Below are 19,538 nucleotides of genomic sequence, written 5' to 3' on the forward strand. Positions count from 1 at the left end.
AACGAGGAATCCTCTTAACGCTATTGGGTTATCATGGAAAAGCTCAGTTTTCAATTGGTCCAAATTTATGCTTGTCAAACTTGAGACCGCAACGTCATGTTAGGTTTACCAATATCACGAGGCTGTAGAAAGAACGTCAAGACATGACATGGTAGGCTAACTTAACTAGTTACTAGTTTCTATAGTTTATTTAGAGTCAAATTCGAAAACTATATGCACAGATGGACTAATTTGGGAGTGTATTGGTTGCTCCTGTGAAATTTAAACGCTTATTTCGTGTGATTTTATATGACATAGTGGCTGTCGGGATATAACTGACAAATTTCATGTGATGCAATACATTATTATGCATATATTAGATTAGTTCACGTTTAAAATTAGCTGTTTTGATATGGGTATTTATAGTACAGTAAATTTATCAATTGTATGTACTCAGATGAGTTTGGTCAAAGACCCACAATCTTATATAGGTGTAATTTTGCTAACTCTTATGACACAAGTTGCCCTCTGGTGCAAAAGATCATTTTTAAATATTCATATATTTAAAGGAACAACGTAGAGTCAAACGTCTGGTTTGAATTTTGTAGCACTGCCATTGACTTCTGGTATCTCATCACAGTGAACCCAGATGACCGATTGGCCCATTGTAGCAACTGCAAAAACTCAGCTTTAGATAAAAAAAAATGTTTTTTAAAAATCCTAAAACACCTTTCATTTTTACTCATAATTACTACTTATATGTTGAAACAGTAATTAAAGAGTGTCTGTGATAAACAGGCAGGCTTTATGAAAATAAAAGTGATCCCTCAGGATTCAGAATTAACACTATTTTAACAATTAAGTTGAGTAGAATAGAATTAAAGCTGAAATATATCACATATCCAAATGTATCTAAAGTAAATTGCAATAAAGCACGAAACGATAGCACTCAAGTAATGAAATAGAAATTAGAACATGTATGATATATATAGTAAGTTGATTCTATGAAAAAGTTGTTTTTTTTCTTTTACCTCTGGATTTAATTACTTGAGTTCATGTAATAGTTTATTTAGTTTATGTCTACCTCTGGAGATTCACAGATTCATTACTTAAGCTGCCCATTGTGATTATCATAGTGCCCACCCTCTGGCCTCTAAACAGCTTGATGAAAACAGGATGGCATGAAGTACCTTATGGGAAATTCTTAAAGGAGGGAAAATGTATGCACAAATTTCAACAAGGGGTTCCCTATTTATTATTTCACTGTTTCTAAAAATTTTATGTCTGGCCTCCATCTGGCCAGTAAATGGACTACGTTGGGCTGACACCACAACACCTTGGACTGGAAATTCTGTGTGAAAAATGTGCATGCTGGTTCTTCACTTCTCATGCCAAATTTTAGATGATTACCTAACTTAACCATACTTTACTAAAACCAGAGTTCAAGGATTGCACTATATTCACACTGTGACAACACATCTGAAGTCTGACATAATTAAATTACTGCGACACATTATTGGCACGAAAGCTCACATATCTATTTTGGTTGGTCAGTGAATGAGAGGTCTCTAATGTCATAAAGTGTTTACCTAGTCTAAATTGGGCAGTTTTGGGATGGCGCTGATTAGCATGAGCTCTCTGAGGACTTGTAAAAAGACTGTTAAGTATGTACTTATCTTAAAAAAGTGGTAAATAAATTAAAAAAACAGACTTATAACCCTTTACAGGTTCATTAACATTGTAATTAGGGTTATTCTAATATGTAGCCAGGAGATGCTACCAGGCCAGAGAGCCTCGGGCAGTAACGTCATCAGTTTAGGGCGTGAACGCAGGCCAGTCAGAGGCGTCTGGTTGTTCAGCCGAGGTTGCCAGGTATGTAAGTAAATCCACACTTTGTGTCATTTTTGGAATTTTAGAGGAGTTAGCGCCTTTGAAATGAATGCATATTTTAATATAATTCAAAACACAAAAATAGACATATTTATCACAAACGTGTTTAGATATGGCTACCGTTTTACGGTCTAAAGCATAGACTATTTCTAAGCGCCATAATTGGTTGGGTCCTGAAAGGGGGATGGTTGGGTAATCCTGGCAACATAAGGAAAGGTTTCAGCTGCATCACGTAGGTCCTATCATACATATTCCGGCGTGTTGCATCTTTGCTGAACCAGGTAAATATGTTCATTCATATATTGTTAAACTTTACTATATCACAGCAAAATGATAACTTGTGGTGGGTCTAATTTGACAACTTATGTGCTAGTCTGTATTTTACGTCCTTATATAACACCAACGTTTGTTAGCGATGCTAGCTTAAAAGCTAACCGTGAAAGCTAAGAACATGGCGAAGGCTGAAAAGGCCGCTTTTGTTCTTGGATACGAGTGCGGTTAAGAGTGTGCAATGGGTCACGCGATTTAGTAAAAATAATTAAAAGATTGCTTTGCTTTTTAAACGGGGTATGGGTTCTGCGAACTGTGTAACATCTATCGGAACACATCACTTCCAGAGAAATTGTCGAATGAATGTAGTTTGCTGCACGTTTTGTGTCGCTTGCGGCTAACTGCGCGTTCGCGCTTTAAATCAGTTCGATGCATGCAATTTGGGAGAAGCGTGTAGGGTTGTATCCTTTATTCTTTATGAGTTTTACAGCGGCAACATACCGACTTTTGGTGCAGGAAAACGCCACATTAAGAATTATATCTTGATACAAGGCAGTTGGTGCTACAAATTGGACTCAAGATGGCGCTGCTACCCATCCGTTATTCACCATTAGCGAGGTTTACAGAATCGATTTAAATCACCCCGAACCTTTGAGGGAAGTTACAACCCTATGTTCTGTAGCTAAGCATTTGTAAAAAAAAAACGCATAGTACAAAGAAACAACTAATATGTTATGGGTGCATCTTAAAGTAACTAAAGAACCTGTTAGTTGTGGCAGTGTAGTACTCTTACTGAACGTAAAATGTATGAAAAATTTAATAGTTTTACCCAAAAAAATTAGTACAGTAAATTGTGTGTGGTTTTTTTTTATGCATTTGCATATTTAACAGTATGTACTAATCCCTCTCACTGAAATATGATGAATTAAAGTGTCTCTCTCCCTCAGGGATTGTGACCTGTCATGGCTGATGAGGGATATGTTGTGCGAATCAGGGGTCTCCCATGGTCCTGTTCAGTGGATGAAGTACAGAGGTTTTTCTCAGGTGTGTATGTTGGAGGTTCACCAATTAATTTAATATGACTGGTTGATTCGGGTTTTAATGGATTGAGACCATTAAAACCTGACCATTGGATTTAAGAATGTGAAAATGTCAAAGCATGATATCCACTGCATTTTGGGTAGAGAATGGTCTTGTGCGTTGGCAGTATATACATAGTTACCAGGGATGCACTAATCAACCGAAAGTTCTGTACTAATTGCAAACTTGCTTCCTCTTTGACTCACGATGATGGCCTCCAATAAAAATAATATGCCACAAGAGTCAGTTTCACATTTTGCATATAATCCATCATGCAGATTGTGATATATTTGACAGGCACAGAGATGGATTTATCAGAGACTGTTCACCGGATATATTTTACGATCACTGGTCAAGCGATTGGTGCATCTCAAAAGTATACATTACAGGGGGTTTTTTTCTTAAAAAAAGAGGGGGGAACTGAGCAAGTATTGCAGTTGGGGAATGTGAAATAAATCTAAACATTTCACAGGTTGTAAAATTCTCAACAATGGAGGTGGAATCCACTTCACCTACACAAGAGAAGGGCGTCCCAGCGGCGAGGCGTTCGTGGAACTGGAGGCAGAAGATGACCTGAAGATTGCGGTGAAGAAGGACAGAGAAACTATGGGTCACAGATATGTAGAGGGTGCGTACTACCGCAGACCAATGTCACGGCCCTTTTTATAAGTACAGTGGTTGTTTTTGCTTTGAGCTGTGATAACAAATTTTTTATTTTTTTTTTTCCTGCAACAGTGTTTAAATCCAACAATGTCGAGATGGATTGGGTCATGAAGCATACTGGCCCTAACTGCCCAGAGACAGCAGGAGATGGGCTTGTGCGGCTCCGAGGCCTTCCTTTCGGCTGCAGCAAGGAGGAGATAGTGCAGTTTTTCTCAGGTACTGTCTTGTCAGGGGTTTATCTTGAATCCCCTTGAGGTTAATAATTTAAACTTTTTTCTCTCCCATCTTTTCTCGTACCAGCACAGATTAGTTGTTGCCTTTCATTTTCAAAGAAGTGTTTGCTATAGGGGATGATCGCTATTGTTCCATGTTATTTAAGAGTATCAACATTTTATCTATTTATTTACTTTTTTATTTTATTTTGGGATTTGGGAAGTGATGCCAGAAAAGGAAGGCAATTGACATTTAAACTTGGAGGGCTGGAGTCTGTTTATAAAATACCATTTCCCATCTTTATACATCATTTCCATCTTGAGCCCACATTGATATATATCTATATTTTTTATAGCTGGTTAAGCTGGTTCTGATGATGTGGTGTTACATTCTTAGCTATCTCGCTCTGTTGCTAATATATTAATGATAGAAGGAGTCCCACTCATCACTGATATAACCTCTCTCATACCCCAGTGTCATTTCTTTTTCACGTTTCCTCATACCCTTGTCTTTTTGATACTTTTGTCTTGTATACAGTTTATCCTAGAGTTTAGAATAGTACCTACTGGGCAAACAGTAATTTTACTCATGTCACCCACCAAAATCTTGTTCTCTTCATCAACACACCAATACAAGCCTGGTGTCCCACACAATGCCCTTTTCCATATTGTCCCTCTTTCCTATCATTTCTGCTTTATCCCCAGAACACAGTAAATGTAAGTCCTTTGAATGGCCAGTTAACTAAACTGGTATGTGTGTGATGTATAGTTTTCCATAAGTTTTCTAACTCTCTTTAGCCAAAGTTCTCTCTGTGATTGGGCATGTGATTTAATATGTCCCCTGCTGGGGTTATCTGTCCTTGGGTTGAAGGGTTGGAAATCGTGCCAAATGGGATAACATTGCCGGTGGACATCCAGGGGAGGAGTACGGGGGAGGCCTTCGTGCAGTTTGCTTCACAGGATATAGCTGAAAAGGCTCTAAAGAAACACAAGGAAAGAATAGGGCACAGGTGGGGATGGTTGGTTGGTTGGCTGGATAAGTTGCTTTTCTTATGGTGTGCACCTTCAACATTTGAACCAAATACAAAACTGACGCTACATTGAGCACATCTGATATATTTACCACACGCATATACACCAAACGATGCACCATTGCCAAACACTCACAATGTTCAGTGGGAAGATTAGTGCTTGGGCACCATCCAGTCATATGAGTAGAGTCTTGAATTGGAGTTCACAACAAATTGTTAAGAGCAAATGGTGTCTCAGCACTAAACATGAGTCCAGGTTGATAAATGGTAAGGAGTCTCCCTGGTGGTAAAATCAGAGGGCCACTGTACACCAGGATCTGGAGCCCACTGTCACAGGTAATGCTTAGAGTGGGTTGCAATAGGGATGGAGCTCTCTCTGACCCTCTAAAACAAGGAAACTGGCTGTCATGGCAAGGATAACGACCTCTAATTGAGATCTCAGCTCTCTTATTTGCCTCAGGTAACCATAAGAAAAGTTCAAAGTTACCAAGGCCCTTGTTAAGTTGGATAATTCCTTTTATTTTTCCAACTAAGTAATGAAGTTGTTCTTTTATTTTATCTTATTAACAAATAATAGAGTATTCAGATATTTCTATCAATCGACTACACCATGACAGCATCTGCATAGCTCAGTATTAAGCAAATGCAGTTTTTTTTCATCCATTCTTCTTGCCCTAACTGTGGTATCTCTATGCTCTCAGGTACATTGAGATCTTCAAGAGTAGCCGCGCTGAGGTGCGGACTCATTACGAACCCCAGCGGAAGCCTATGGGCATGCAGAGACCTGGCCCCTACGACCGGCCCTCTGGTGGTCGCGGCTACAACATGATGGGCAGAGGAGGATCCTATGACAGAATGCGTCGAGGAGGATATGGAGGAGGTTAGTGCAAGTGGACCGAAGAGTGGTTGAAAGCAGTTGCAGTGGTCTTAACCTGTGCAGTTGTTTTAAGTCAGCCTGTGTGCTCTCATGCTAACACTGCACAACATATCTAATAAGATTAGGAAGTAAAGTCCCGGTAAGACCTAGTGTTAATCCCACTGTAAATCCAGGTGTATCGGATGGACGGTATGGCGATGGTGGCTCCTCCTTCCAGAGCACAACAGGCCACTGTGTCCACATGAGGGGCCTGCCATACAGAGCCACAGAGACAGACATCTACAATGTAAGATTGAGAAGGATCACACACACGTCTCACATTTTCTGGGACTAGTGAAGGTGTTTAGGTTGGGCAGGCAGTTTTAAACATGTCTATCATGGGTTAATTTGCCCCTTTTTGTTTTTATTTAAGTTCTTCTCTCCATTGAATCCTGTGCGAGTCCATATTGAGATTGGCCCAGATGGGCGGGTAACTGGTGAGGCAGATGTAGAATTTGCAACACACGAAGATGCTGTGGCAGCCATGTCCAAAGACAAAGCCAACATGCGTAAGTTTACTGAAGGTCCATTTGAAAACAACTGCCTTTAATGGCTTTTCCAAGCTGCTTGTTCACAATTGCTTGTGTGTCTCTCAGAGCACCGCTATGTGGAGCTGTTCTTGAACTCAACAGCAGGTGGTAGTAATGGAGCCTATGGTGGCCAGATGATGGGTGGCATGGGTAAGTTGATGATGGGCAGACAGGGGCTGCACAAAAATTAGCATCATCACACATAATGTTTGTGATTTAAATTTTTCCTTGAAACAAACCTGATTTGTCGTTTACAGGGAACCAATCATCTTACAGCGGAGGCCAGCTAAGTTCAGGGTACTCTGGTGGGTACAGCAGCCAAGGAAACATGGGCGGCTACAGTGACTATAGTGAGTGTCAGCTCTGTTTTAATTTTCTCTACATCCACCCCTCACTACACTGTTTTGATCTGTAAGAGTTTTGATGAGGAGTAATTACAATTTATGCCTCTCAAGCCCCTCAAACGTTTTCCTCAGGGGAACAGAAATGCAACCCGATGTTTTGTTGTGAATGACTTTAAAGTGAACTCCTCGGTCTTATAGTGTTTATTTTCTCTCTCTTGTTAGGTAACCAGGGCGGAATGGGAAGCAGTTACTACGGCGGCGGCGGAGGAGGAGGAGGAAGCAGAGGCTCAATGAATGGACTTGGTGGGGGATGGGGAATGTAGTTTCTTTTCTTTTTTTCCCTCTTCCCTTAATTTGATGTTTTTTAACTCAGCATTTCGCTGGAAGGACTGGAAAATGTCTCACCGTGTAAACATGATAGTCAGGTGAGGGTTTGTTTTTGTCTTCTTTTTTTTCTTTTCCTTCCTTTCTTTTCTCTCCGGGGTGGATGAGCTTCAGGGAGAAGCGAGATCATCCGTTGTCTCAAGAGAAAGTCTCCTTCCCATTCCTCACAGATTCATACATCACAGAAACCATGCTTTCAATTTCCATTACCCAGAATGTGCCATTTTGTGTTACAGTTCTCCGAACACTGCTGTTTCTTAAAAAAAAAAAAAAGCAAAAGCAACAAAAAAAAAAAAAAACTAACACTTTGTGCCGGTGGATTTACACAAGTTTCAAAGTCTGAGTGCATGAGCAGAAAAAACCCGCAAATGTCTGGTATCCTATGATGTTTTAGACCTCATTTCTGTTCAGTGTTCACCACTTTTTAGAAAAGAAAAAAAATCATTTCCAGTTAAGATGTTGTTCTGAATGGGAGGCATCACATGGTCTGAGTGTGTTTTGTTTTCTACAGTTTTGACTGTTGAGAGGGCAGTTTTTGTTTTTTTTGATGAGGGCTATATATTGAGGACAAACGAATTTCAAATCTGCTGCCATGGAGGTTTTTACTGCTTCAAATGCTGTTTGTATTTTCTGTGCAAAAAGTGAATAAAACTAGTCTGGAATATCTAATTGAAACTTGAGTTGGAAAAACAGGAGGCTTTATTAATTTATCAAATATCAAGCATTCTTAAAAAAAAAAAAAAACTTGAGTCACCATTTCAAAATTAAAGAAATGGATTTGTAGCAAATTCACAAAACCTTAACATATATATTACATTCTGAAATTTAAGTGTTGTCAACATTCTACAGTCATTTACACAAAGTTTACCAGGTGTTAGAGCTGTCATTAAGAGAGGAAAAAAAAGCAAGTTGAGTATAAAAAGTAAATGTTTTCTCACAAACTGCCAAAAGATTCTCAGTAAAAGCTGAAACAAACTGATCTCAGAGGGGGCACCAACATGATTACATCCAGTTTGAAAAGAAAAACAAGTCTGGTTATCAACCAAAGAAAGGTAGAAAGGTGACCGTCTTCCAGCAGAACAACCACACGAACCTGAATTTCAGGTTACCATCGCCATGGACACCAAATCAGGAATCAGATTTGATGATTTTCGCTATTCAACTTCAGCATTTAAAATAACAGTGTTTGGGGGTTTAATGCGGTATTAGAAAGCCTTTCAGAAACATCTAAGCTTGTGGCGGCGTCGTCAGGAAGCCGTGGAGGAGCTCCTCTGCAGTAAGAGCGAGTGGCACACGTCGCACACTCGCACGGGCCGAGGATACGAGGGCAAGGCCAGCTCGTTGCTGGAGCAGCCGTTGCAGTAGATGTCTCCGCAGTTTCTGCAGTGGTGCTGCAAACAAAATGGAACGTGAGATTTTCTGTGGTGACGCGCAACGGCGTTAAAAGTTACGAGAAGCCAACCTTTCTGCGGGAGATGGAGAACTCCTTCTGGCATTGCTTGCAGTGAGTGGCTTCATCATCTTTCAGCCAGGCATGGCCCTGGAGAAGTGGGAATACAAGTCAGGGCCTTTTTTCTTCAAAACAATCACTCAATTCATTACTCCCATACACGTTACCTTAAGGGCCTTGTTGACCTCCTTAAAATCCTCCATCTTGAGTTTAGACCTTTGACAAAGAGGAAAATGATGTGAGAAAAAAAAATAATCTCGCTGCATGACAAGATAAACCGACAGAAGAAAAGATGGAAATACTGACTGGCTAAGATGCAGTCCCATCTCCTGTAGTGCCTGTTCCTGCTGCTCGCACCTCTGCTGCAGCCGCTGTTTCTCCTGCTTCAAATCCTGCAGCTCCTGCACCGGGAAAGAGGCCGATCAGCCACTGATCCACAACATTATGACGCTTTTTGCCTGGCTAGCTGCAGAACGGCTACGGTTGGATGAAAACCGCGTTCAGCTGAAACCATTTCAAACGATCTAAACAGACAAAACCGCACATCTGGGCTGACTGCACCAACAACATAATAAATGGTCCTATTTTCTTTATGACAGTGTGCAGCTGTCTCGTTACATCAGGGCACCCTGAAAAAGAAAATGAAGGATCTACATATTGAGGAACCTCCAACTTAGATGTGAATATCCTCAGATTGCCAACAAAATGGTTTAAATCGCCATGAAATCAAATCTGATGATTTGTCTTCCACTATACATCACCTACACCTGTGTCTGGTCCAAAAATTAATACTGTTTCGTTAGCCATTTCCTGGGTAAATATTTAAAAAGGCTCATGCTTTGCTAGTAGCTCCGTGGGGGATAGTTTGGGAGCAGATTTGGCTGTTCTGTGCCTGTAGAAGTTAAGCTTGCCCTTAATCTGTGTGTGCGTGCGTTACACTGACCGTGTGCAGGCCCTGCAGCTGCTGCAGCTGAGTGCGGAGCTCAGTGCTGTTGTCTTGCTCGCGCTGGAGAGCTTTTTGCAAGTTTTGTCGCTGTTCCCTCTCGGCTCGCAGCTCGTTTTCCAAACCCAGCCTGTGTTGGGAAGAGACACCGTTACGCCTCCGTACAGAATCATCAAGAACTTTATCACATTAAAACCTGCAAGTGCTCTAAAAGTAACATAATGGACCAAGAAAATGACTTGTGTTGCGATGTCCCCTTTACTTTCCCTTTTGAGACACGGAATTTGCCTTCAGTCTTTGATCTAAAATGTGTTTCTTAGAGCTCAGCTCCAAGTTGTTTTTACATTTTGCCCCTACATTTATCTCTGAAGTTATTTTTTCCATTCCACGCAACGCCAGTTCTCACAAGTCCAAACGTTTTTAAAAGGGAGATTTACAAACATCTTTAATTTCCCCCTAAAAGTGGGACTTTACCTTAGTGCATCCAGGTCTGTCAGCTGTTTCTCTAAAGCATCCACTTTTCCTTCCAGCTCCACCTTCAGGTCTTTGTCGGACTGGTCGCTCTGTTTGCGCTCTCGCTCCGAATTCTGCAGTCTGAAAGATTAAAAGGAACATTTATATCAACAAATATGAACCCTCTATATACATTATAGCATTAAGAAAAAAAAAACAATCGCCAACCTCTGCTCTAGGTCCATCATGGTCTTCTCCATTTCATTCATCCTCTGCTCAAGCTGCACAGCTTCCGCCTGCTTTTTTTCCGCTTGCCGTTCCGACTCCTGACAAACCGAATCATTTGTGCGAGTGTTAAGTGTCTGAGTGTGTGCGGGAGAAAAGAAAAAGGACAAACGCCTGCGTCTACCTGAGCTTTGTGGAACATCTGAAGGTTGAGCGTCTTGACTTGGTCGAGCTGGAGCCGTAAGGCTGCCAGCGTGTCCTGTTTCTCATGGGTGTCCTTCTCCAGTAGCCTCATGGCTACTTCCATCTCCTGCTTCAAGCCCATCTGGAGCTCCAGCTCACGCTCCAGTTCCTAAAAATGGTCCGTCGCAAACACCAAAGGTAAAACACAAAATATGAGTGACATACCCTAAAGTGTGAGGTCATAGCAACACTGAGTATTGATACCCAACCTGGCGAATCCGCTTTTCCTCCTTGTACTGTTTCCACACCACATTGTACATCTCATCCAGGCCCTGTCGAGTCTGTTTGTAAGTCTCCAGCTCCACCTGGCTGTCCTGAAGAGCTGCCTGGAAACACACCGACGCACAGATTAGATCAGGTTTTAGATGTAGAGTAATTGCTCTGCACTCAGTTGCTGTCAAACCTCTTCCTTTTTCTGGCTGGACTGTAAGATTGACTCATTCTGCTTTTTCAGCTGCTCCTGCTCGTCTTGCAGAGAGTTGATTCGGTCGGTTGCTGCTGTCAGCTGTGTGTGGGGGGGGCAAACAAACACATGATTTACAGTCAGGAAAACAGATGGTGCGTGCGTTTGGCTCGAATAAACTGGAAATCATCACAGACGAAGTATGTCTGACCTCCTCGACAAGTTTGCTGTTGGTCTTCTCCAGAGAGTCCATTTTAGCCTGAAGGTCGGTGACGGTGCCACTTAGGTGACGATTTAACTCCTCGATGTAGTGCTTTTGATCTAATATGGCTGTCATCTTGGTATCACTAATGGAAGAGTGAAACAAATGAGAGGCTGATCGTGCGTTTTGGCCTGCACAGCTGCGACTCAGGTGAAATCTGAAAGCTCTTACTCTTTCGGAGTCTCGCTGTTGGCAGGGTCTTTAAGGTAAAGCGAAAAGTCGATGACTCCCACCTGAACGTGAAACACAAACGGATCAACTTGCTGCTCAGAGAGAAGACAAAGTCCAGAAGGCCTTTTGAGCACCGACCTGAGAATCGAGATCCTCGCCTTTGATACAGAGATTTGCGTCAATTACGTTGAGGCCCACCAGCAGCCCCCCCATTACTGCTCCTTCCTCCTCCATCATCAAAGCTCCAGAGTCATAAAACTCACTAGGAGGTTAAAAAAAAAACAAAAAAACAAATGACACGACAAAAGAGATTCACAGGAAAAAGAAAAAAGCAACATGTTATTTTGTCTATTCTGCAGCAGAAACGCTCGCTCTCCACATCATTGACCACTTTAACCGACCTCAGGAGGTCCTTGTGGTCCAGCAGGGCTTTCATATAGTCTGCTACTTTTTTCTGCATGAGCGCCAAATGCAGCCAGGCCCGGGCTCTGCCTAAACCGGTCCTGAAAAACACACAAAAAAAACCCCTGAACATCCAAACTGTCACACGGGGGGGGTGAGAGCAGGTGTGCTTTGCTCAGAAGTCTCGGTGGGAAATGGTTCACACCTGATGCCGGGCAGGTCTCTGGCACTCGTGGCAATGTTGACCGACTCTGGACACAACTTCTCGACAAGTTCCAGAGGTCCCCATATGGACTTGTTCTGCCCAATGAAGGATTTCTTAGCTGCAAAAAAAAGACAAAATGCTGAAGTTTCTTCTCTAATGGTGACATCACAGCAGGTGGTTCGTTTGTAAGTGTCACCTTTAAGCCCGTGTTTGAGGCATTGCTCCAGGACAACAAAAAACTGCTGCAGAGGAGGATACTCGGAGTCGAGGGTCCTGCCAAGACTCAAGGAGGACTGAATTAAGACTTTGATGCTCAGCTTCATCATGCTGAGGAGGTTGGACCTCTCCACTGCCATGTGGTCTTTGGGGGCCAGAGCTGGAAAGATAGAACAAAGAAAACGCCCTGATATTACAGCAGTAACACGATTAAAAAGGGCTTTAAGAGACCGTGTCCATAAAATCCTGAATTTACAGCTCAAACTGCCTTCTGACAGAAATTTCATGTCACGGAGTCATGTGTCTTGGCAGCTGACAATTAGTAAGAGGAAGTAACTTTCGGTGTGTACAGTTGGACAAATAAAAGGTGCAAAGTTGTTGTTTGACTGTCAAAGCTCAGAAATAATCCTCGCCTACCCGGAAGCTTATTTGCGGCGCTGCTCAGATCATCCTCTGGCTCCCTCTCGGCCGGAGAGCTCGCAGCGGACCCCAGCGAGGGCTTTCTCGGGGCAGCAGCGTAGCTCATCCCGCTGCTAATAGTCTCCGTGGCCCTCCGAGCCAGAGAGAAGATGGGAGCCGACCAGCTGTTCTCTGCCGCAGCCGGACTCGGCGCCTCGGCCGTGTCCAGCCCGCACGTCCCGTCAGACTCTCCGTGAGTCGCGGGAGCCGAAACTTCGGGCTCATCTACCTGTTGTTTTTCTGCGTGATCTTCAGCAGCTGTGTTTACCTCCCCTGCTTCGTCGTCCATGTTTAAGCCCCCCTTCTCCCACCCCCCATGAGCTCACGTGATCAGAACAGCGCAATCACGCGCTCTGTAAGAACTTTACTCTTCTTCTATGGATTCGGCGGCGCTCAGCGAATCAACAAAACAATGCATCAGCGCCGTTGTACGGAATACAAAAAAAACGTAGTTTTTTCAGTAAAGCAACACCGTGGAACATCCCATTATACTCTTGACACCAAATGATCAAACTAATCTTCTCCTCCGTCCCTCGTCTGTCCCCACAGAAAGAGACACGTCTTCACCCACCTTCTTAACAAGGCTGAACAGTTACTTTGAAATCAGCTGATGCCTTAGGTCCAAATAAAAAAACAGCACAGTTCATATATTGAGAATGAGCCGCAATAAAGCTGTGTGTTTGTGAACTGAGTGTAGGACAGTCACAGTGTAAAATCCTGTGATTTAGTAAGTGCAATATTACAAATGACAGTAATTATTCAACATAGTATCATCAGTAGAACTTCTGAATAAAGTCAAGGTTAGATTCACTAGCTGATAATAAGATATCATCACTGTGTTTCTACCCAACTTCTACTGGGACCGATTACGCTGTTAAACTTTCTCCCAGAGGCATGTTTGCTAGAGATGTGTCAGCCAAAGGAAATGACCATGCAGCCTAAAACTTGGACTGATTACTCTAAAGCTTGTTCATGCTGACTCTGAAAGATTTGGAACATGAATGAAACATTTATGACTTTATTGATCAGATCCGGCTATAAAATATGAAATATTTCCAAGCCTTCCCCTCATACCAGTGCGCAGTGTATCAAATTCGTAAAATGCCATCAGTTGATGTCTGTACATTCATATTCCATACCCACAAACATCCTATAAAGCGTTTAAAACATCAGTTTAACGAAACACTCATTGGTTCTGCATTTTATAGCCTGGGTTATTGAAAATGAACTTTACAAAAAGCCCACTGATCTGGACACATTGGTGCTGCTGCTGTTAATATCTTTACCAAGTGGTGGCGCAAACAGACTGTGCGTCATCGACGCTGAGACTCTTACAAGGTTCTTGTATTAACAGGGGAAGAGAATTACTCCAGTTCTCAATTGTGTATTGTTTAATTATCACAGATTGCAGTAGCAATGATGTATGGACTCCTTTATTTTCCTGCTAAAATGAGCTTCCATGGAAACTATTACTTCAGTTTATGACCAATGACCAATGAGATCATATCAGTGACAACATGACATGATTCTACCTGTCCCTGTTAAGTTATTACTTTTTTTTTAATTAAGGGGTAGTCCCCACTTTTTTTAGCTATATTTTAAACATTTGGTTCAGTGTTGATTATTGTGTCACCAGTTCATCGCAGCTCATACACTGAGTCTTGAGAGGAGCAGCACTCTGTAGGCGTGGTCAGCAGAGCAATAAATACTGCTGCGCCTCTGTCTGGAGAGTCCACACAGCCTCCGACTGCTCCGTCAGTCTTACTTCCTAATAACACCAAGAGGACGTGAACCGGCGGAATAAATTCACAAAAAGACAAGAAAAAAAATCAGAAAAAGAAACACAAGAAAAAGACGGAGTATTTGGAGTCGGCGCAAGAGAAAGGAATACAACAATTTTTCCCAACTTCTTTGCTTTAAGTGTTGACATCATGAGGATTTTCCCCGTTGCGCTCCTGCTGGTTCACGCCTTGGGTAAGTGTGGTGTGCGCTCCCGTAAAACTGCGGCTGTGGTTCTACATTGTTCAGTTGCATCAGCAGTGTTTGTCATTTGCTTTCTGTGTCCGCTTGCCTGACTCTCTCTTCTTGCTGTAAACGCGACCTGGCTGTAACATGTAAACTTCAAACCTTTAAGACAGCGCTCCTCGTGATGCCAGGCTACTCGGGAGCTAACGGGGTCATCTCTCTATTTTAGAACATGCTTTATGTAACTGGATACATTTATTTTTAACTCATATTCTTGCCTAACATTAGCTAAGTGTCTGTTCGTGCGTTTGTGCGTGTGTGTGAGGCAGAGTGCGCATTTGTCACCCACTCCATTTATCTACCAAAATCCGCAAATATGTCTTTCTGGATGGTTTTCACTTGCTGTCGTGCCCGCGAGCAAGGCATTCAGTCTGAGCCTGTGCGCTGCCTAACCGGGATCACTAATATAACGCCAAAATACCATCTGGCGCTTCCTTCTGAAGAACATGTTTCAACTTGCCCGCAGTGGTCCGCCCATACTAACCTGAGTGCACCGGTTATCCTCCTGATGGAGGATGGAATTTTTGGATTTTTTACAAAAAAAAAGAAGAGATTACTGTTATCTTAATTCTGAGCAACAAAGAAAAATCACATACAAATTCTGATGTTTTAAATGCTCTTTTTTTTCTCCCCCCAGTGGTGTCCAGACTGGCCAGTGGTGCTGCTGTCGACAGGCATGAGAAGGACAGGCAGCGGCGCTCAGCTGCATCTTTTATCACCCTCCTGCCCTCCAGAGACGGGAGGGTTGAGGAGGACAGCAGAAGTGGGGTCGCCACAACTGAGGACTATGGTCGGGAAGACAAGGAGGAGGATGATTACGTTGATGATTACTATGATGATGAATATGACATGTCTGGAGACTACGAGCCACGAGGTAAGGCGGCCACTTTTTTCTTTGTTGTTGTTGCATTCTCATACACAAAGACAGAGGAGTGTAACCGATTGTCCTGTTTTCTAATTTTCTTTTGGTTCAGTTGCCATGTCAAGCAAACCCAAAGACCTGCCTTCCAGACTGTTGGCCGAAAGCACAGAGGTAAAGAAAAGGAAAGGAAAGGGGAAAAGGAATGGGAAAGGCAAAGGAAATAAGAGGAATCCCTGTCTGAAGAAGTATAAGGATTTCTGCATTCACGGCACCTGCCAGTACCTGAGGCACATCCGCGCCCCATCCTGTGTGTAAGTATGGATGCTGCTTATGCCTTCACACTACCTACACCAAAAGCCACGCACTCATTAACCCAAAATGCTATCTTCTTCACAGCTGCCACCCAGAGTACTCTGGTGAAAGGTGTGAGTTTTTCACGCTGCCTTCCCACTCTCCTGAGGGCTACAGCAGGACTACAGCCCTGGCCGTTGTGGCAGTGGTGCTGTCGTCCGTCTGCCTCATAATCATTGGCCTTTTATTAATGCTGAGGTGAGTAAAGCACACATAAGCACTCACTATACACACACGCAAATTAAGTGCATGGATAATGATGTTTTTTGACCAAGCTAATTTTCACCTGTTTATTTTAGGTTTCACAAGCGGGGAGCATATGATGTAGAGAGCGAGGAGAAGGTCAAACTAGGGTTGTCATCTGACCACTGAGGAGACGCAGCAAGGTGTGTACTGCAGATATACACACACACACACACACACACACACTGACTCTTTCTTTGCGCCTCAGTAAAAATTAGATTTACTCACAGTTTTTCTCTTTTGCCACTTCAGGCAAAGATGCAGAAATTCTACCTCAAGCTAGGAAAACAAATGCGAACTGCAACCGGAGGTCCCAGTGGAAACAGGAACGTTCATGAAGAAGGGAGCAGAGGGCACCTGCCTGATGTTCTGCCAGATTTTTCAGATGGACAGAGGGCAGCTGAGCGTATTCCTGATGGCCCCAGAAGAACACGGCCCGTCTGAAAGTGGAATACCAGCAGGCTCAGAAGATGGACTGGAGATGTGATCAGCACGAAGGAACAAGAAGGAGGAACAATGTTTGGACTCTGTGCTGCTTCTTGGCTGTGTGAAAAGAAAAGTTTCAAATGGAGCTGAAATTTTTAACAGCAATGACAGCTCAATCTGGATGTTTTTTTTTTTCCTTTCTCAAGAGACAGCATTTTATATTTTCAAGGCCATCATCATTTTGTTTTGTTTTTTGTGTGTACAGTAAACGTTATATTTATAAGTTTAATTTATTTATTTAAGCTTACTGTATTTATGGAGATTTTTAACCACCTTCAGCAATTTTTAAAATATTAATGTTACATTTCTTTTTATATTTCTTATTGGACGATATTTATTTATGAAACGGGAAAAAAAAATGCAGATGCTCCTTGAGTTGTTTAGTATTTCATGAAAACGCATAAGTATTTGATATCTTTTGACTTTAATTCTGGCACTCGTTAAATGATCAATAGCACTGTGATTAATAAATTGATCATTGAATAGATTTGATTTTTTTTTTGTTTGTTGGGCTTCTTTTTTTCAGTGTAATTAAAATATGAGCAGTGCTTCAGAGAAAAACCTGGAAGCTGCCTAGTATGACCAGTTGGACCTGGTCGTTCTGGGCTCCCAGGTCCAACCAGTAGTTGTGGGTTCAAGACTTTAAAGGCCACATTAGAATTGGTAAAGAGGAAGGGCCGAGCTCTGCTCTTTCATATATCCCCCCCCCCCCCTACATCCAACTTAATCCTGCAGGCTCGGGGATCTTAAAGCCACAAAAGGCTTCATGTTCCGCTTCAGTTTTATAAAGACGGATCAACAAAGGTCATTATGGTTTGCTCCACTGGCTGTGTACTGATTAAAGGCAACACAATCTGTATTTCTAGGAAACGTTTAAAAGGGAGTCAAATATTGAATGCACTGTAGTGAGAAATGGGTGTGAATAGGTTGAATTATGTCTTACCAGAAGAGAAACTGTCAAGCTGTCATGAAAGAAAATGTGAATTCAAGTGTTCTACCCTTTCAAACTCTGCTCTGCAGTCTTGAAGTGATTTTTATTTGTGATCTTTTTTTTTTCTAGAGCAAAATAAATAGATAATCTGAATTTTTGACTCTTGTAGTGTCTACTTCATTATATCTTGTGGGACAGCTGAACACCTGGTCAACATTAACAAGAGACCCAGATGTTTCACTGAAACACATCCTTCGCTGGCTTCCTGAGTTGGACCTCACATTAATGTCTATCTGGATGTTGATAACACCAGTTTGCTCCTTTGGCCCATTTGGGACCTGTAATTATAGCTGATATAATGTTTTTATTTCCTGTCTTTGGTGTGAGTAAAGCACCTGTATCCTGGCCATCAGCACCATTTATTTAGCAGTCAAAAGGCAAATATTCGTAGTAAGACGTGTGTGGATATGGAGTCAAAAAGCCTTTCCAGTTTGTTATGTTTAATTCAGGTTATTTGAGGCTAAGTTGAAGAAACGACACCTGCAAAATGAATACGTTCCTCAGAGGGCTTCTCTCTGGAACACATGAAAAATGAAGACGTCATTTGTTTCATGTGTTGACAGCAGCATCACCAGTCTCGCTGACGGATCAATCACACCACACACAGAGTGCAGCCAGTACTCACTCACAGCTGAGGGTCTGATGTGCGTGCGCCAAGCCACGGCGAACGGATGTGAGGTGTGTATGCGAGTGAACACCTGATTTTCAGCCGCAACACATCATGCCACAGCACAACACACCATTACTCACGCAGCCAACAGATGTCATGTTCAAAGGCACACCACCCTGTGTTGTATCAAGAAACCTGAAACAGCCCAGGGATCAGAGAGACCACGTACGGCAAAAAGAGAAGGACGTTGTCATGTGTGCCCGCCCGCAGGTTTTAATGTAGGTAAGGAGAGTCAAAAGACCCAGCTGGACTCAAAAGGCGGCCAAATGTTAGTCACCTCTTGAAGTCCTCCTACACGGATGTTGTTACACTGGCACTGTGTGCGTGTGTGTGTGTTTGTTTGTGTGTGATTGGGAATGTGGTCGAGTAATGCTTCATTCCTGACTCTGTGGGTTCAAGGGGCTTACCAGACCAGTAAAGCACGAGCAGTTATTATAATTTTCAACACTGTTTGTGGATTTGATTCCCATACTTTCTATATATACTGAATAGAATACGATTCTGAGGCAACTCCATGTTCACACTGGGGGATGGTAGTTAAAGACAGATGTTCAGTCAAACCAAGGGTGTGGTATCTGTTTCAGAATGTAACTTTCCTCATACCATCTGTTGAGAAACTGAAGAACAGCAGTTCAGCTTTTTTTACATTCTTCTTCTCAGGGAGAAGTATGCTGATAGCCAGTGTTTCTCAACAGAAAAACAAGATGAAGTAATTTTTTCATTTATCCAGTATTTCAAATTCGCTACATTCATAGTATATGTGTGTATTTACAGGGTACTCATATGTATGGGTGCTTGCATGTGTGACGGGAGCTCGTCATTTACAGTAGTGGAGCCACCTAATCCCAGCCTCTCAATGTCAAGTAGCAGAGCACACAGAAATAGTGCCGTGCAGTCATGCTCACATAGCTGCTATTCCCGGGGCTGATGGCCACCAAAGAACCAGCGTACCGAGAGAGAAGGGAGTTCACTGGCCACTGTTTCTCAGTGGCAATGGTGGCACGCAGCCAGGAAATAATGTCCAGCATGGTGGCCCATTTTCCTTGTGGGGCTGGCTTGCAAAACCCAGTCAAGTTAACTTGACTTTGCCTTGTTATTCAGCATTCCTAGAGAGAGCCATAGAGGATATTTCCACAGCTCAGAAGGCATTTCCTCACAGGTTGGCCAAAATTCATGGGA

At 42.5% G+C, this 19,538-nt stretch overlaps 3 protein-coding genes across 5 annotated transcripts; 2 read left to right on the top strand and 1 right to left on the bottom strand.

The window, feature by feature from the left end:
* Positions 1-88: 88 nt before the first annotated feature.
* Positions 89-7,974, top strand: LOC140318260 (heterogeneous nuclear ribonucleoprotein H-like). 3 transcript variants are annotated; one of them, XM_072395996.1, is made up of 11 exons: positions 89-151; positions 3,087-3,183; positions 3,692-3,847; positions 3,955-4,098; positions 4,966-5,104; positions 5,827-6,005; positions 6,176-6,288; positions 6,415-6,550; positions 6,638-6,721; positions 6,829-6,921; positions 7,138-7,974. In XM_072395996.1, exons 2-11 carry the CDS (start codon positions 3,102-3,104, stop codon positions 7,236-7,238), a joined length of 1,227 nt encoding a protein of 408 aa, XP_072252097.1. In that variant the 5' UTR covers positions 89-151; positions 3,087-3,101; the 3' UTR covers positions 7,239-7,974. The 3 variants fall into 3 exon arrangements, with proteins under 3 accessions (XP_072252097.1, XP_072252096.1, XP_072252098.1); XM_072395995.1 differs by lacking the exon at positions 89-151 and adding an exon at positions 2,050-2,150; XM_072395997.1 differs by lacking the exon at positions 89-151 and adding an exon at positions 2,050-2,150 and having other exon boundaries at positions 6,829-6,925; positions 7,138-7,225.
* Positions 7,975-8,113: 139 nt separating this feature from the next.
* On the bottom strand, positions 8,114-13,080 carry rufy1 (RUN and FYVE domain containing 1). The gene is made up of 17 exons (XM_072395994.1): positions 12,690-13,080; positions 12,253-12,432; positions 12,057-12,174; positions 11,851-11,952; positions 11,588-11,711; positions 11,450-11,511; positions 11,228-11,363; positions 11,017-11,118; positions 10,823-10,939; positions 10,555-10,722; positions 10,374-10,471; positions 10,167-10,286; positions 9,693-9,822; positions 9,056-9,150; positions 8,917-8,965; positions 8,762-8,839; positions 8,114-8,690 (listed from the first exon to the last, which is right to left on the bottom strand). Exons 1-17 carry the CDS (start codon positions 13,018-13,020, stop codon positions 8,547-8,549), a joined length of 2,154 nt encoding a protein of 717 aa, XP_072252095.1. The 5' UTR covers positions 13,021-13,080; the 3' UTR covers positions 8,114-8,546.
* Positions 13,081-14,469: 1,389 nt separating this feature from the next.
* Positions 14,470-17,185, top strand: hbegfa (heparin-binding EGF-like growth factor a). Its single transcript, XM_072395998.1, has 6 exons — positions 14,470-14,705; positions 15,394-15,630; positions 15,731-15,929; positions 16,015-16,167; positions 16,269-16,355; positions 16,465-17,185. The coding sequence occupies exons 1-5, from the start codon at positions 14,663-14,665 to the stop codon at positions 16,339-16,341; spliced, it is 705 nt and encodes a 234-aa protein (XP_072252099.1). The 5' UTR covers positions 14,470-14,662; the 3' UTR covers positions 16,342-16,355; positions 16,465-17,185.
* Positions 17,186-19,538: the final 2,353 nt, after the last annotated feature.

The sequence above is a fragment of the Leuresthes tenuis genome, unplaced genomic scaffold (assembly GCF_036924035.1).
Source record: "Leuresthes tenuis unplaced genomic scaffold, fLeuTen1.0.hap1 SCAF_11, whole genome shotgun sequence".
Taxonomy (NCBI): domain Eukaryota; kingdom Metazoa; phylum Chordata; class Actinopteri; order Atheriniformes; family Atherinopsidae; genus Leuresthes; species Leuresthes tenuis.